This window comes from Mustela erminea, chromosome 15 (assembly GCF_009829155.1).
Source record: "Mustela erminea isolate mMusErm1 chromosome 15, mMusErm1.Pri, whole genome shotgun sequence".
NCBI classification, from domain to species: Eukaryota; Metazoa; Chordata; class Mammalia; order Carnivora; family Mustelidae; genus Mustela; species Mustela erminea.
The window spans coordinates 78983089-78999453 of NC_045628.1; the positions used below are offsets into that span (position 1 = coordinate 78983089).

Here is a 16365-nt window from a genome sequence, read left to right on the forward strand (position 1 = left end):
AACAGCCTCGCTGTGTCTGTGAAGTTAGACTTCCACTTGCTCTGCGTGTCTGGGGGCGGGGCATGACAAAGTAATTCCAATCTTAGGTATCTCCCCAGGAAAGGATAGGAGCATATGTCCGTGGAAAGACCAGTATACAAATATTTATAGAATTATTCATAATATCCTAAAACCAGAAATAACCAGATGTGCAATAATGGGTGAGTGAATTCAACAGATTGTGGTATATTCATACAGTGAATTATCACTCAGGAACAAAAAGGAATTGACAAGCACAGAAATACCAAGCCTTAGGCAAAGTGAATAGGCCAGACACAAAAGACTGTAAAGTCTGATTCTATTTATATGGCATTCTAGAAAAGGCAGAACTACAGTGACCCGAGTGAACCAGTGATTGCCAGGGACTGGGTGAGGGGGATGGGGTTGCATGCAGGATGGCAGGAGGGAGCGTTTTGTGGTGATGGAAATGTTCTCTGTCTTGGTTACACAGGAGGTTACAGGACTGCACACCTTTGCCTAAACTCATTGAACGGTGTATTGAAAATGACTCAGCTTTATTGTGTGTTAATTTTAACTCAGTGAAGATGATTAATCAAAGCATAACTTCTGTAGAGCTTATATGTTACTGAGAGAATTCAGTAAATTGGGAAATCTGCAAAGATAAATAATTTTTAAAATCAGAAATAGAAACATTCTGTGGGAGGTGGAATGGCTAGTGTAGAGAAGGCCTGATAGGGTGACAGTGGAAGGTGACCTGAGAGTACAAGACAGGTGTTTGGTGGCACCAGTTTATCTCTTAAAAAGGTTTGCTCGATGGCTGTGAGATAGCATCCCATCTTCCTTGAAATTATTAAGTATCATAGGAAATCCTTGAAGCATTACACATTTAACGGAGATTCCTCTTACTTTTTAATGAACTTTAGAGATATTCACAGATTAGAACAAAGCAAAATCTAGAGCAAAAAGATACCAGCTCCACTGGCACCAGCAGCTGTCAGTAGGGGCCATGAAGAATTCTCTCGTTTTCAGCCTCCACCTCCTTTATTTGCCTCTTATAGGTTTGGTGGATTTTTGCTCTGTCTTTAGCTTTACAAATGTTTGAGTCCACTAGTATTTATAAATGCAAAAGTATTGAGAGTGTTAATGCTGTCAGGAAGGAGGTGTGATTGTACTGGAAAGGAAAATGATACTGCAAAAATGCAAGTGGCCGGAATAAGGAGAACGGCGCTGCGGCTAGTCTGGGAGCCTGGACGCTGGGGGTGATGGGAGGATGGTAGAACGTAGTGGTGGGAGAAGGCACATCGGCAGTGGGCAAGGAACAAGAAAAAGAGAGGCTGGAACGGAAGAACAACAAAACCATTTTGAACCCATGGTCTAAAGGATGAGCATGATGGTGAGATACTCATTAGCCCGAGGTTAATTCAGGAGAAGGGACTTTGCTCGTGAAGGCCAAGTAAGATTTGGCTGAATTGCCGCTCATGAAACTTGAACTGTCCGGCTTTCAGCATCATCAGCTCTGAACCCGTTGGAATTTGCAGAACATCAAAGTGGGGTCGGAGGCAGCTGCTGCTAGCTCAGCGTCCTAAGAAATTCCTTTGGACACTGCCAAGCTCGTAGAGGGAGAGGATCACCTGCCTGACAGATCTCAGTGTTGCTGGAGTGGTTTCATTTTGAGGAGAGATTCCTGCTACCTACCGATTGGTAAACAGGCATCCAGATTCTAGAAATCTTCATCTTTCCCAGTTATTAAATCTGGAGTAACTCACTGTAGAGCCATCTTGAGGATCCCATCTGTGTGAAAGTTGAGCAGGTTGAACTTTACTTCTCGTGAACCTCTAGTCTGTGAGCAGATGAACAACCATTTCCCAAGCTCAAGGGTGGCACTGTCTATGGTGTTTACATGATTTTGTTTAAAAAGCTGGGAATGCCGAGGCAGTTGCTGAGCTTGCTGGTAAAAGATGCAGGGTTCCCGTACAGCACAAGCAAGGGAGAGGTGGCTGTGGAACAGTCTAGAGTTGCACCTTGCTCACTTTGGCTGTAAATCGTGTTTTTAATTGTGAAGGAAAATAAAATTGTAGGACACATATGAATACCTGGAAAAACTTTTTTTTTTTATTAACACCTAATAGGGAAATTCTAATGAAGGATTTTGAAATGTTCTGTATCTTTCTGGGAATGAAACCCCTGGTCCCAACTCCCTATGCCCCTCATAACAGCTAAGTCCATTGTAACTTGCAGTAATTGGTTTTTTATTAAAATAAGAGACTGCAGTATAAATTTTAGCGACGAGGCTAAATAGGCATTAACAGGCCCTGGGATCCAACCACAATTTGTAACATCGTTCCTTTGGGAAAATAGATTCTAAGAGCCCAATAACTAACTTACAAATAGACTTTTGAATCATAGTCCATTGGAGAATAAGGAACTGTTTGTGATAGTAATACCTTCGATTGGCTTGCTTGAGAACTACACAGAAGGGACCTATATTCTGCCACACATGTGTAGTGAACCCAGCTAGTCTGGGTTGGATCAAAGATTATTGCTGAGTGGGCACTGGAAGCCCAGGAATTAAAACTGAAGTAGAGACTGGAGACAAGTCAGGGGTGCAGTTAAGAGGATGGATCTGCAGAGGTTTTCGTGGTGAGGGAGGTGTTCAGTCTTACAGGCAAAGGTGTGATTCTGTGCAGATGATGCGAGAGGAGAACAGGACAATCCAGGTAGGAACGGAGGGGAGGAGTAGAGAGCATTGCAAGCAAAAGGAATAGGATATGAGGAAGAAGAAGGATCAACCACAAAACAGACTCTTAACTATAGAGAACAAACTGAGGGTTGCTGGATGGGTGGTGGGGGGTGGGGGAATAGGTGATGGGGTCAAGGAGGGCACTCGTGATGAGCACTGGCTGTTGTATGGAAGTGATGAATCGTTGGCTTCTACACCTGAAATTAATATTACACTGTATGTTAACTAACTGGAATTTAAATTAAAAAATTGGGGGAAAAAAAAGAAGGAAAGGAAAATGTAATGCAAAATGTACCAGGAAGTGGGATGGCCCACGTAGCAACTTAGTAATGTTTCGTGTTCTCTGTGCAACCGGATAGCATGACTGCCGTGTTTCTAACAGCTGGCGGGTCAGCACAGCTTCGGGACATCATTTCACTCCATGGGTATCTCACGCTCTAAGATGCCTTGTGCTGTCCACCCCCCTCCCCACATGCTAGCAACCTTCTCTTCCATGTTTAGTACTACACATGTAACTGTCTGCAGTTACTACATTTTATTAGACAGTAAACTTGAGCGCGGTTGTTGCACGCTCTGTGTGCTCTCACGTTGTTGTGGTCACGTGGTCACAAGTCTCATGTTTTAATCTCCATATCCACTATGCCAAGAGTAGTCATGCCGTATGACCAGTGGGCTCGAGGAGTTGTCTTTTGTCTTTGCTCGGTCCGCTCTACCAAAAACACCATAGACCAGGTGGCTTCCAGAAATTGATTCCTTGTGGTTCTGATAGCTGGGAAGTCTGAGATCAAGGTGCCATCAGGTCCACTGTCTGACAAGGGCTCTCTCTTCCTGGTTTATGGACTGGCTGTGTTTCTGCTGCATCCTTCTGTGGCTGGGGGGTCAGAGCAGAGTGAGGCGGCGAGAGAGAAAGGGAAGAGAGAAACTCTCTTGTAGCTTCTTATTAAGGGCACTAGAGATATCATATTGTGAGTACTTCCTTGCTGTGATCTAATGACCTCCCAAAGGCCCTGCCTCCAAATACCATCACACTAGGGATTAGGGTTTCAGTGTCTGAATTTTGGGGGGATATAAAGATTTCATCCATAACACTTTGCGGGTTCAACCTGAAAGTGATTCAACTTAATATCATCCGTGTTCCCCAGGCCGCTGTGGGCTGTGGCAGTGGAGGCTGTCAGGAAGAGGGGGCCATGTGGGTGATTGTGTCCCTGCCTGCCCATGTTGAAATTCCAGCTCCCTTTCAGGTCCTTCCCTACACAACTGATGGAATGACTGACTGGGTGGGAAGGGGAAGATTGTGTATGTCTCAGGAACCACGTTTCTGTCGTTCACAATCTCAGTGCTGGGCACCCTCCCTGCTTGTGCCCCAGAGCCTCACACACCTGACAGATGGGCAGCTGCCAACACTTGGGCTGAGGAAGAAGGGTCCAGTCCGTCTTCCTGAGAGGGCCAGAAATACCCCCAAGTGGAGAAAGTACCCTTCATAATATCACTACTGCTGCATATCTTCATTTGTACTGTGCCCCCTTACAAAAACGCCACAGGTGGGGGATTCCTTATCTCAGGGATCTGTATTCTTCAAACTTCCCTCCTTAATTCCACAGGGAGGGGGTAGTAATGGGAGTAAAGGACACTGGGCTAGACTGTGCCTCCACGACTGGCATGTTGGTCACAGACCAGATTGGCCGAGCTTGCCTCATCCTTTTGAGGAAAATATTTCCCAGGAGGTTTTTCTTGCATTGACCCCTGGCAAGCACACACCTCAGAATTGCCCGGACTTGTCTGGGCTCCCCGGTGAGCACACCCAGGAGGCCACACCGGGATTTCCCTGAGTAGGTGGGATTTTTTTTTTTTCTACCCAGGTTCTAAAGGGCAGGCTGTTTGCACAGATAAGGTAAACATAGATGTTTTGTTTGAGATTCAGAATTATGCAACTAATTAAGAGTGAAAAAGTATAAAGTTTCCTTTATTTTTACTAGAAGTCAGTTTTTCTTTTTAGGACACTCTTCTATCAATTATGCTTCTGTTATTACATTGACAAAGAAGGCATTGTCTGTGATGACATTTATCCACCGCCTGAAGTAGCACCACTGTGTATTTTCCTAGATGTAGGGAATTCTTCATGCATAAATAGTAACCAGAGGAATAATGGGCTTCATTGAGTGCTTATTATGTGCCCAGCCCAGTGTTAAGCAGGTGGCACCGATTAGCTCATTTGTTCATAACAAAAAGTGCAATGAGGTACCTATTCTTAGCTCTGTTTTACACTTAAGACTTGCTGTTTAAAGAGGCTGAGTAATTTGCCCAAGGTCATAGAGGTAATAAGTAGAGAGTTGGGACCAGACTCTGGGCCATCTGAGTATAGAACAGGGCTCTAGACCATAGTTATGCCTCAAATACATCTTTCTCTTAAGTGTTGTCTCAAGTCTCTTGTTGAGAATGAAAACTGAGCATTAAGGCAATAGAACTTATGCCTCCCTTTGTGACAGTAGCAGGTCCTAGTTTAACTAGAGGTAGAAAGATTCCTGTCCATTTGACATATTTCTTTAAAACGGTAATTTATGTTATCAGGTGGATAAATTATATGTAAATTTAGCTTAATAGCCAAAGGACAGTTGTCCAGACAGAATAATTTCAGCAGACTTTTGTGCTCCCCTCATTAACTTAAACCATATTTTTTATTATGAGCTAAAAATTTCATTCTTAAATTTGAACCAGATATACTAGTCATAATCATAAACCCACTTGGAAGTCAGACATACTTTTTTTTTTTTAAATCCAAAGAATAATTCTGTGCTTTAATTGTGTCCAATTAAGACATCACACCGAGGCACTTGCTTTGACTGGTAGTAATGTCTTAAAAGATACTGTTTTAAAATGTTTAATTTGAGTAGATATTTTCTGTAACATGAAAAAACTGATCAGTTTGTGTCTTCTTCTGATGACCCAAGGGGAGAAGTGAATCTGAAGATCTCAGCAGAGGATAGAAATTAATCTTTTGTGTATATCCCCTAATACTGTTTGGAGGCTTTAAAGATTATCTGTGCAAACTGAGAAATGTTTGCCATTTAAATTTTAGCAACTTTATCTTTTGAGAAAAAAAAACAACACCATCACACATCTGTGTATATGGAGTTTCCTGCTCAGGAGGCACCAAGAATAATATGTATGTAGTATAAAGGAGGAGGGAGAAAAAGTCATAAGAACCTTAGTAATTAAATTTCCAATGGAGAAGAATTTGGATGTTCTAGTTCAGCCTAGACTGCAACCAGAGTAGGTTATTGTAAATATCAAATGTAAAAAACATTAATGGGGATGTTTTTACCCGTAAAACAGACCTGCCAGGCAGTTCGATGGAATGTTAATGTGCATTTATAGATATTCACATGAAATTGAACTCTGCGTTTAACCTTAGAATGGGCATGTTCTCACTTTAAGGAACTTTGGATTTTTTTCTTAAGTTCTGTTTTTTGATGTACTGAACACATAATAACATGACCCCTCCCCCACAACTCTTGTTTCAGGCAACAAGGGCAGCCATTACACAGCACTGCACTGACCTTGGCAATCTGTTGGGCAAGGAGAATGACGTGGCCCTCATCATCGATGGCCACACCCTGAAGTACGCGCTCTCCTTTGAAGTCAGAAGAAGCTTCCTGGACTTGGCGCTCTCCTGTAAAGCGGTCATATGCTGCAGGTAGGCATGTGCAGGCCTTGGGGGGGTTCACATTCCCACATGGCTGTCTCCTGTGTTTTTATTTAAAAAGACAATGCATGGAAATTATAGGGGTAAAGTTTCATTTAAAAAACAAGCAAAATAAAAATAGTAGTTGAACTGTCCATTCACAGATTTGAGAGCAAGCAGTTAGTGGTTTTTACAGTTTCGTTTCTTATCTTCCAAGAAGATAAAAGAAGAGCCAGGACCTCTCTCCTGGAAGATTAACTGGAATAAGTCTGCCAGGAGCAAAGGGAAGAGCCCTTTGAACTTGGGTCCTTGGTTCTCCATATTTGAGCTCAACTTCCAAGACCTGTGGGATACACAGTGGATATTTCTAGTCAGTCAGGAAGGAGCTTTGGCTGGATCTGTGCTATACCAATTTTGGGGTTAGGATCTAACCAGACAACTTTGTTGGGTTTTGTTTTTTAAGTTTTTATTTTAATTTCAGCTACTTAATATACAGTGTTACATTAGTTTCAGGTGAAGAACATTTGTTGTTTTTTCATGAAATCTGGGAAGGTTTTTGAGGGTGGGCATTGCTACATTCCATTGACCACTGGCTGTGTGAGTTCCGGTTCTAATAGAGATTTGAGAGTCAGAATCATAAAGAAAAAAAAAAAAAAAACGACTAGAAAGATGAGCAGCGCCACCAGAACTGCGCAGCAGACAACTTGAAAGGTGTGAGGAGAGCTGCCCATTTAGGAAAGCACTGTGGTTAGGCAGTAACTGGTACATGGTTAAAGGCACAATCCATACCATTGGGTTCATAATCTCATTTGTGCTTGCTCTTATATTTTATGGTTACACAGTTTTTGGACATTGTTTTCTTGGGTATTTTGTCAGAAGTCAGTTATCAGGATGCTTTTAAATTCCTCACTGCATTAATACTTTAGGAAGTCCTGTTGGGGATTTGATCATGGTCTGTTCAGAATAATGGCTGCCACATTGACAAGATGGTCTTGCTGTTTCTGCCTTACTAAAAGTCCCTAGTGACATCATCTGCTGTGCCTCTCTACCCAGACCTCTCATGACACTGCCTGTTTGGGACGGCCAGTAAGTCTCGGGGAGGGCTGTTAGGGAAGTCTCTCCTTTGTCTCCCCAACCTTGCTCCCCACTCCCAGTTTCCTTATTTGAGAACAAATGATTTGTTGCCATTTCCCCATGAATACATCTCTGTATTCAGAACACTGAATGGTCTTCTCATGATAGTTCTCTCTCATTTTACCCTCCTCTCTTGATCCCTTTTTAGAATTTGGAACATGTCATCAAAGGCCAAGGAGAGCTGCGGTGGTGGCTGGTGGAGTCTCCATGGTAGAAAGGAATGGAGCTGTTGTGCTGTGGTTGTAGGGTGTTCAAGGACCTCGGGGGGAAGGAACAAATTCAAATGTGTCTGAAGCAGTGAATGAGAACCTGATGTTACCTCTAAGTCGGGAAACTTGGTGCAGCTGAAAGGGACCTGGGATAGTGAGGAATGACCAAAGTATCTGGAAATGAAAGGCTTCCTGGTTTTATGATGGTCTTGGTCTCTTCTTTTTTAACAACTTTATTGAGATATAATTCACATATCATACAATTCACCCAGTTAGAGTATATAGTTCTATGGCTTTCAGGATATTCAGAAAGTTTTGTAACTTATCACTGCAACCAATTTTAGAATATTTTAATCACCCCCAAAAGAAGCCTTCTTATCTATTATTAATCAATCCCCATCCTCCTTCACCCTCCCCAACCTCCCTCAGTACTAAACAGCCACAAATCTGCTTTCTCGTCTCTACACATTTACCAATTTGGGACATTTCATATGAATGCAGCTATATAAGATGTGGTCTTTCTCTGATTTCTTTCACTTAGCATAATGTTTTCAAGGTTCAGCCATGTTGTAGAATATATCTACATCATTCCTTACCAGCTGAATAATATTCCATTGTATGGCTTTACCACTGTTTGTCACCCATCTTGATTAGCATTTGGATTGTTTATGCTTTTTGACCATTATGAATAATGCTGCTATGACGATTCATGTACAAGTTTTTGTATGGACATCTCTTTTCATTTCTCTTGGGTACATACTGAAGAGTAGAAATGCTGGGTCAGCTGCTAAGTCTATGTTTAATATCTTGAAGAACTGTCAGACTGGTTTCCAAAGTGGCTATACCTTTTTATATTCCCACCAGCAGTTTGTGAGTGTTCTAGCTTGTCTGCATCTATCCATTGGTTATTATCCGTCTCTTTCATTGTTTAGCCTAGTGGTTGTAAAGTGGTGTCCCATAGTTTTGATTGCATTTTCCTCATGGTTAATGATGTTGAGCATCTTTTCTTGTGCTTATTGGCCATTTGTATATATTCTTTTTTTTTTTTTTAAGATTTTATTTACTTGAGAAAGAGTGAGAGCTAGAATGAGAGAGAACGCGAGAGCGCACAGAGGGAGAGGGAGAAGCAGATTCCAAACTGAGCAAGGAGCCCTGCTTGGGGCTTGATCCTAGAACCTTGATCCTAGAACCTTGAGCTGAAGGCCGATGCTTAACCAACTGAGCCACCCAGGCACCCCCATTTGTATATATTCTTTGAAGCAATGTCTGTTCAAGTCCATTTTTAAATTGGATTGTTTGTCTTTTTATTATTGAGTTGTATGAGTTCTTTATGTATGCTGAATATTTAAGTGTCTTATCGGAAGTACGGTTTACAAATATTTTCTCCCATTCTATTGGCTATCTTTTCATCTTCACGAAAGTACTGTTGACAGCACAGAAGATTTTAATTTTGGTGAAGTCCAATGTATCTGTTTATTCTTTCACTCTGTGCTTTGGTGTCCCGTCTAATGGCTCCCTTTTTTAAGTAGCTGATACTGTGCCTTCTTTCCTGGGCCTCATTTGGGCAATTTAGCTCAGGGACATGCAAATGGCAAGAAGGAGAGGCGTTGTGATGAAACACTCTTTTCTGGTAGTTTCCTGTGTCTGTCTTATGAAGTTGCTGAGTAGGTCCCTGATTTCTGTGAGGTCCTCAGCCCTGGAGATTGTCACTGTCCCACCCAGAGCCAGAAGTCATGGTGAGGGAGTCCCTCTCCCTGCCAACTGTAAGTTGGTCAAGGGGCCATTACCCTGACTTGTCGGTGAGCAGAAACAAGCAACAAGAAACAACATGGAAAAGTCTGGTAAACTGTAAATCAAAGCAAACATGCTCTCACTTCATGGTTTTTCAAAGGGAAATCAAAACAAGTCCATTTGGATTCTCCAGGGAGAGCAGGAATGCCTTTAAGCCTTTACAGGAACACGTTCTTTGCTTGCCAGGTGCTTGATACTAAAGAAAAACATCTTTTCCCCCTTCTTTCTTTGGCTGGGCTTTGTATGTCACATAAAGCTGTACACTCAAAGACTTCCCAGGAAGGAGTTCAAACTGGAATTGGCACAGAAAGAGGAAATTTCAAATTAAATACTGTTACTGTCTAAAAAATAGAAGCGCTAATTGAAAAAAGGAATCTAGGATAGTGTACTACTTTACCGCTCCGGGAGATATTTCTTGGCTGGTCTCACACTCAAGATTTAAAAAAAAAAAAAAAAATCAACACATACTTTTTTTTAAAAATAAAAACACTCGTGTACTTCAGATGTTGCTTACTATTCACTGAGAATTTAAACCTAAGTTAAATTTAATGTGACTTCAAACATAAGGTTGACCTTAATTCTTACTTTTCATCTTTAAAATACAATCATTGTAAAGGTTACCCTTTTCTCTAATAATAGAAGAAAATAAGTTCTTTCAGAAAATAACTTCAGTGAAATCATGAAGCTCTGTCAGCCATCAATATTGATTCAGAGATCGGTGAATGTTTTATAAAAACTGATAAATACTTCTAAGCTGAAACTGTTTTAGGCAGAAAATGGGGGAAATAATGTAAGAATTTGTTAAATAGTCTGCTGACATTAGACTCAAACAATTTAGCTAATTATATATTATTATACCCAAATATTTTCCATGTAGTTAAAATCCTAGAAAGGTCATAAAAAGGCCAACAAAACAGGTACAGGTCAGTACTCTCCTGTGGCTTACTGTTATAGCTGCCAGGCATATTGCCACATTATTTGTCGAGGTATAAACTGATTGGCCTAATGACATTTTTGTGGTAGGCTTGATATCTGTCCTGTATGTTCCTGGGGTTCATGGAATAATGAGTAAAGAGTTGGGGTGCCTGGGTGGCTCAGTGGATTAAGCCTCTGCCTTCAGCTCAGGTCATGATCCCAGGTCCTGGGATTGAGCCCCACATCGGGCTCTCTGCTCAGCGGGGAGCCTGCTTCCTCCTCTCTCTCTCTGCCTGCCTCTCTGCCTACTTGTGATCTCTCTCTCTCTCTGTGTCAAATAAATAAATAAAATCTTAAAAAAAAAAAAGAGTATATTACAGTACTCACCTCTCTTCTACTTCACGTTTCGTGTGGGCCTCAACTCTTTGAAAGCAGGACCTCAGTGAAGCTAACAGTCCCCAGACTCCATGACCTCCATCTTGCCATATACAACAGAATCAATTTCTTTATTGATTCCTCCTCAGCAGCTGATGTCAATGGCTCCCCCCACACAGGATTCTCTTCTATTTCTGTGGCACTTCTTTTTCCTCCTACGTATATATGATCCTTATGGGATCTTTTCAGCAATCTTTGAAATGTTTTATTTCCAAGGTTTTATCTTTGGCCTTATCACATTCCCACTCATATCTTCTTCTGGGTGCATTCCATTTATTTTCATGGTTTCATTCATCTTCTTTATTACGAGTTTACACTGAATCATCTAGAGAACTGGGATTATACTATGACCCAGCAATCCCACTGCTAGGTGTGTAACCCACAGAATTAAAAATGAGTAATCAAAAAACTTGCATGTTCATGTTCATAGCAGCACTATTCGCAATAGCCCAAAGACAGAAACAACCCAAGTGTCCATTAATGGATGAATGGATAAACAAAGTGTGGTATATCCATACATTGGGATATTATTTGGATTGGACACAAAGAGGAAAAAGCACAGATACACATGCTACAATATGGATGAAGTTCAGACGTATACCTAGTGGAAGAAGCTGTCACAAAAGATCACATATTACATGATTCTGTTCATAAAATAATCTGAATGAGTAAATCCATACAGACAGAAGGCCGATTAGTGGTTTCCAGGGCCCAAGGGAGGAGGAATGGGAAGTTACTGCTTAATGGGTTCAGGGTTTCCTTCTGGGATGATGGAAATGTTTTGGAAGTAGATAAAGGCGGTGGTTGCACAACATTGTGAATAGACTAGATGCCACTGAGCTGATACAGTTTAAAATGGCCAGTTTTATGTGGTGTGAACTTTATCTTAAAGGAAAAAAAAACCCAAAAACAAATGAAGAGTTCTGTCTTGGGTTGGAGTCCCACACCAGACTCCTTGCTCAGCGGGAAGCCTGCTTCTCCCTCTCCCTCTGCCCCTCCCCCTGCTTGTGCTCTCTCTTTCTCTCAGATAAATAAATGAAAAAAAAATTAAGATTTTATTTCTTTCTTTCTGTGTGAGAGAGATAGCAAACATGAGTTAGGGGCAGGGGCAGAGGGAGAAGCAGACTCCCTTCTGAGCAGAGGGCCCCAATGTGGAGCTTGATCCCAGGACCCTGAGATCATGACCTGAGCCAAAGGCAGATGCTTAACCGACTGAGCCACCTAGGTGCCCCATAAATAAAATCTTAAAACAAAACAAAACAACAACAACAACAAAAAAAAAACCACAAAAACCAAATGAATAAAAAAGTTCATCCATGTAAATGAATTATTTGTTGAATGAACAAAGCGAGAGGTTGAATGAAAGTCTCATTCATTCAGATGAAATCTTTGTGGAAAGAAACAAAAAGACTCTGATTCCCAGGACAAGTACTTTTTCCCCCTGATGTTCTTTTGACACTTTAAATGCGAGATGTATAAACAGAATTAGTAATAATGCCCTTATCTGTGCACTTCCTCTTCCCTTCTGGTTTCCTCCACTAGTTTTCTGAGTTCACTGTCTCAGATGATGATACCATGTACCTCTCAGCTGCCAGAGCCTTTTGGCATGATTTTGGCATGAGTTTGTATTTAAAGAGCCTGTAAGAGACTAAATCATATGAGTGAATTATTATATTGGGTCAGAAATTGCACTCTCTTAATTTGTTGATCCTTGGTAAATCTTGTCTTTGTTTTTATAAATGAACAAATTAAGGCCTCAGTAAAATTACGTTGTTTCCCCTGGTAGTAATGGAGGCAATGTCAGTTTCTCCTGGATGTGAGCAGTGCAGGCTGCGGCACCTAAATCAGCATCACGGATTTATTACTCTTAGTCCTTCAGTTTCATATGAAGTTTTTGCTTTTAAGCTATTTTTCAAACTGTAGAATTTGGTTAAATCTGTTTAGCATGTAGGATCTTTCTCCAAGAAGTCATGTAGAAAATGTGTAAACCATTTTTTATATATTCAAGAAGGGGTTTTTGTTCTCTCTTCGATGTGTCCTTGGAACCACCATCTTTCATGTTTTCCCATTTTTCTTTTTTCTCTGAAGTTCTTTAGTTTTGTCAAAATGGAGATAAATTTTATAGGCACAGACTTGGGATGGCAGGGGTGTGGGGGCTGTTTTTGACTTCTTGAGAACATTCAGAAATTTTAAAAGTTAATGTGTATCATCAGGAAAAGAGTCATGAAAGAATCATCAGGGTTCCCCTTGTGAGGAAGTTGGCTGATGGCCCCACCACAGTTCCCTGCAAACACAGGTGATGCTCACTGTCCCCAGTGCCGCCATATTAGCAGACATGATTTATGTCTGTATGTCTCCAGACAGGAGGTGGAGTGGGAGGAAAACATCACAGCAGGGATTTCCACTGGATGTGCAAATGAAGGGTTTAGAAGATCTCATTTATTTTCTTGGATGTGTTTTGACTTCTGTCTTTCAGGGCAGATTCAAAGATAAACATGTGTGAGCCTACTATGATATTCTAGAAATGCACTCAAGAGAAGAAAGCAAAGTGAGCACAATGAATGTTTCTAAAAACATTTTGGGTTTATTTTTCTAACTTTAAGAGTGATTTATATTTCTTGTAGAAAAAATTGGAAAATTCAGATAAGCAAGAAGAAAGAAAACAGAATTCACAATTGCACCAATTAGAGTTCACGACTGTTAGCAATTGGTATTTAAATCTAGATCTTTTTCAGTTAAAACACTTTTTATTGGAAATGGGTTAGCTTAGTCACAATATATGAAATGAAAAGGGTTATAAACCTTTGAAAAGGCTATAGGGGAGCCTGGGTAGTTCAGTTGGTTAAGCATCTAACTCTTGATTTCAGCTCAGGTCATGATCTTAGGGTCTAGGGTCATGGGATCAAGCCCCACACTGGTCTCCATGCTCAGCAGGGAATCTGCCTGAGAATTCTCTCTTTCCCTCTGCAACCACCACCCGCCCAACTCAAGCTCGAGCTCATGCTCTCTCTCTCTCTCTCTCTCAAATAAATAAATCTTGAAATAAAAGGTTATAAAGGTTTAGTGTCTATGTCAAAGAGTAAGGTAAAATGTTTTTAAAAAGCTTGCTTGTATTCTTATATAAAAACACAATGATTAATCTATTCCTAGTTGTTGAATACTCGGGTTAACAGGTTTTTTTTTTTAACTGTTATAAATATCACTGTAATAAGATTTTTATAGCTAAACCTTTGCAAAGGCATTTGACGATTTCCATAAAATAATAATGGATTCAAGAGCAAGCCACACAGAAACTGGCAGAAGGGTTTGTACCCTTCACCTAAGAAAGTGAAGTTATTTGATTTGGAGTGAGAGAGCTGTGGTCAGTAGCTCCCTTCCTGCAGGGACAGATGTGTTCTCCTCCATATAGTCAGCAAAGTCTGGGGTTTATTATCCTCACTAAGAACGGGGAGCAGTTAAGAGATTACTTTGTGACAGGATACGTATAGAAGTAAAATATGAAAAGAAATCAGCACAGCATTTTTATACACTGACAGTATATAATTTCCATAGCTGGCTCACTCTTACACTTCTTTTCTGGACTCTCTTAAGCCTGTGACTCACTTAGCCTGCATCCAAAAACCTGTAATCAGTCTTACCTTCAGACAGAGTAGGGTGGAGGAGAACTGGCTCTTCTAATTTGTTCTCCACTCCGGCTCAGCTTTCTACATTAATGAGGCATGATGGGTAATAGACATCTCAGAACATTATGCGTTTTGTGTGTGGTATCTTTCAGCCCGTGAACTACACACAAGAACGATATCAAAACAGAGTTCAGACACACTAATTAGAATTGTACCACCGATTGTGTTTTGGTTGGCCTCTGCATTGGTAAGGGATCCAGTCATATGCTTGCAAAAATAAAACTTTTCTTTGCTTTCTTTCATGATACGATTTCTCAGCATCATACTTGTTTAGCTACAAGTCAGCTTCCTCCGTTGACGTCTCATTCCAGAGAACATTATTAACTTGTCGAGGTTGTAAACCTATCCTTGGGTTGTTTGGATTACAGCTTAGCATGTTTGCCCATTTGTTGATTAAATGCAATTAAGGTAGAATTCATTCTTAGACAGGGTTTTTTTTTTTTTTTTTTTCATTTAGCCCTAAAATGAATGCTATTATTTGAATGATTGCAGCAATTTTATTTGGTCCTAACTGGACTTATTGTTGCTCTGCTCAGGGTGAGCATGCTCAGATGTAATGATTCCCTAGCATCCTGTTGAATAAAAACAATATCCAAAAGCCCACAGTTTAAAAAATGTTTTTCCATCCACAGGTCTGACCATTATTTATTCAGAATGAAAATTAGATCGATGCAGATTCTGTACTGTGTAGAAATAGCTTACTTAAACATTGTATAGACTGGCACCTTTAGAGACTTTGCAGTATTAATACAAAGTAGGACAAGGAATCCCTTTCTAAATAATTCTTCCTAGCTTAGAAAAAAACATTTTATTAAACTTTTTGGAATCAAAGCCAGTTTTGATGATGACTTATGTTTAGACCTAGAGGACTGTTTTCATGTTAAATAACTCTTACAAGAAGTAATTTATACCAATTGCTCTAGAATATCGACCCTTGACTATTAAGGATTTCTGATACTTTTTGTTTTTCTCCAGCCTTTTAAAAATTACCTATTATCACTATTTATAGAGAACTCCTGCAGGTGAAAAATAGAAAAATAGATTAACCTGTCACCTTTTTTGCTTATGTCCTGAATGGGCAAAATACTTTGGCGGGGAATACCGTGGTGTGACATGTGATGAAATATGGGCACATATATGAGTGTAAGATTGAGAAAATAGAAAGCTCCTCTTTAAGAAAACCTATTGTTAAGTAGTCTGGATTAAAAGCTAGTACTTGTGGCATGTTAACAAGACAGAAATATCTACCAGGGACATTTTGTCATATGGCTTGATATATAATAATATGCTGTATAATTGAAACACATCTCTTAGGAAATGTTTTTTTGGTGATAAAACTGGAGTTACCATGCCATTTTTCTTCTATAGTAGAGCTATCATTCTGAACCATGCTGAGAAGTGGTTTCTGTGGTAGAAGTTCCCTTGGGTTCACGATCTTCACACTAGTCGATACAGAAGCCCAGATACAAAATGGACTGAGGAAGTAACGAGGCCCTTTCTTCTCGTAAGGCAGTAGTCTAAGAATTACGGTAATAGGGTCTGTGTGATCTCCCATCTGTCCGCTCAGCTGCTTTCAACACACTGGAGCCCACATGAGATGCCAGAAGAGCTCATAGACACATCACTTTTCAAGTTTTTTCCTGTGTTTCTTCCTCTTCCTCTTTTCATGAATGATTAATTCATCAGTGCGTGTCATTTTTGACAATAGTGCTTGCCAAATGAAACAAGGTGATGTTAGGTCAAACTGGGGTCCAAATTATGAAGTAGAAGCTCATA

General features: G+C 40.5%; 1 protein-coding gene across 5 annotated transcripts in view; it reads left to right on the plus strand.

The window, feature by feature from the left end:
* LOC116574179 (phospholipid-transporting ATPase IB) overlaps positions 1-16365 on the plus strand; it is a 595210-nt gene that overhangs the window by 288998 nt on the left and 289847 nt on the right. For all 5 annotated transcript variants that reach the window (XM_032314763.1, XM_032314761.1, XM_032314760.1 and 2 more), the window contains exon 25: positions 6262-6434. In XM_032314763.1, coding sequence (XP_032170654.1) covers positions 6262-6434 — 173 coding nt within the window. The remainder of the gene's footprint in view (positions 1-6261; positions 6435-16365) is intronic.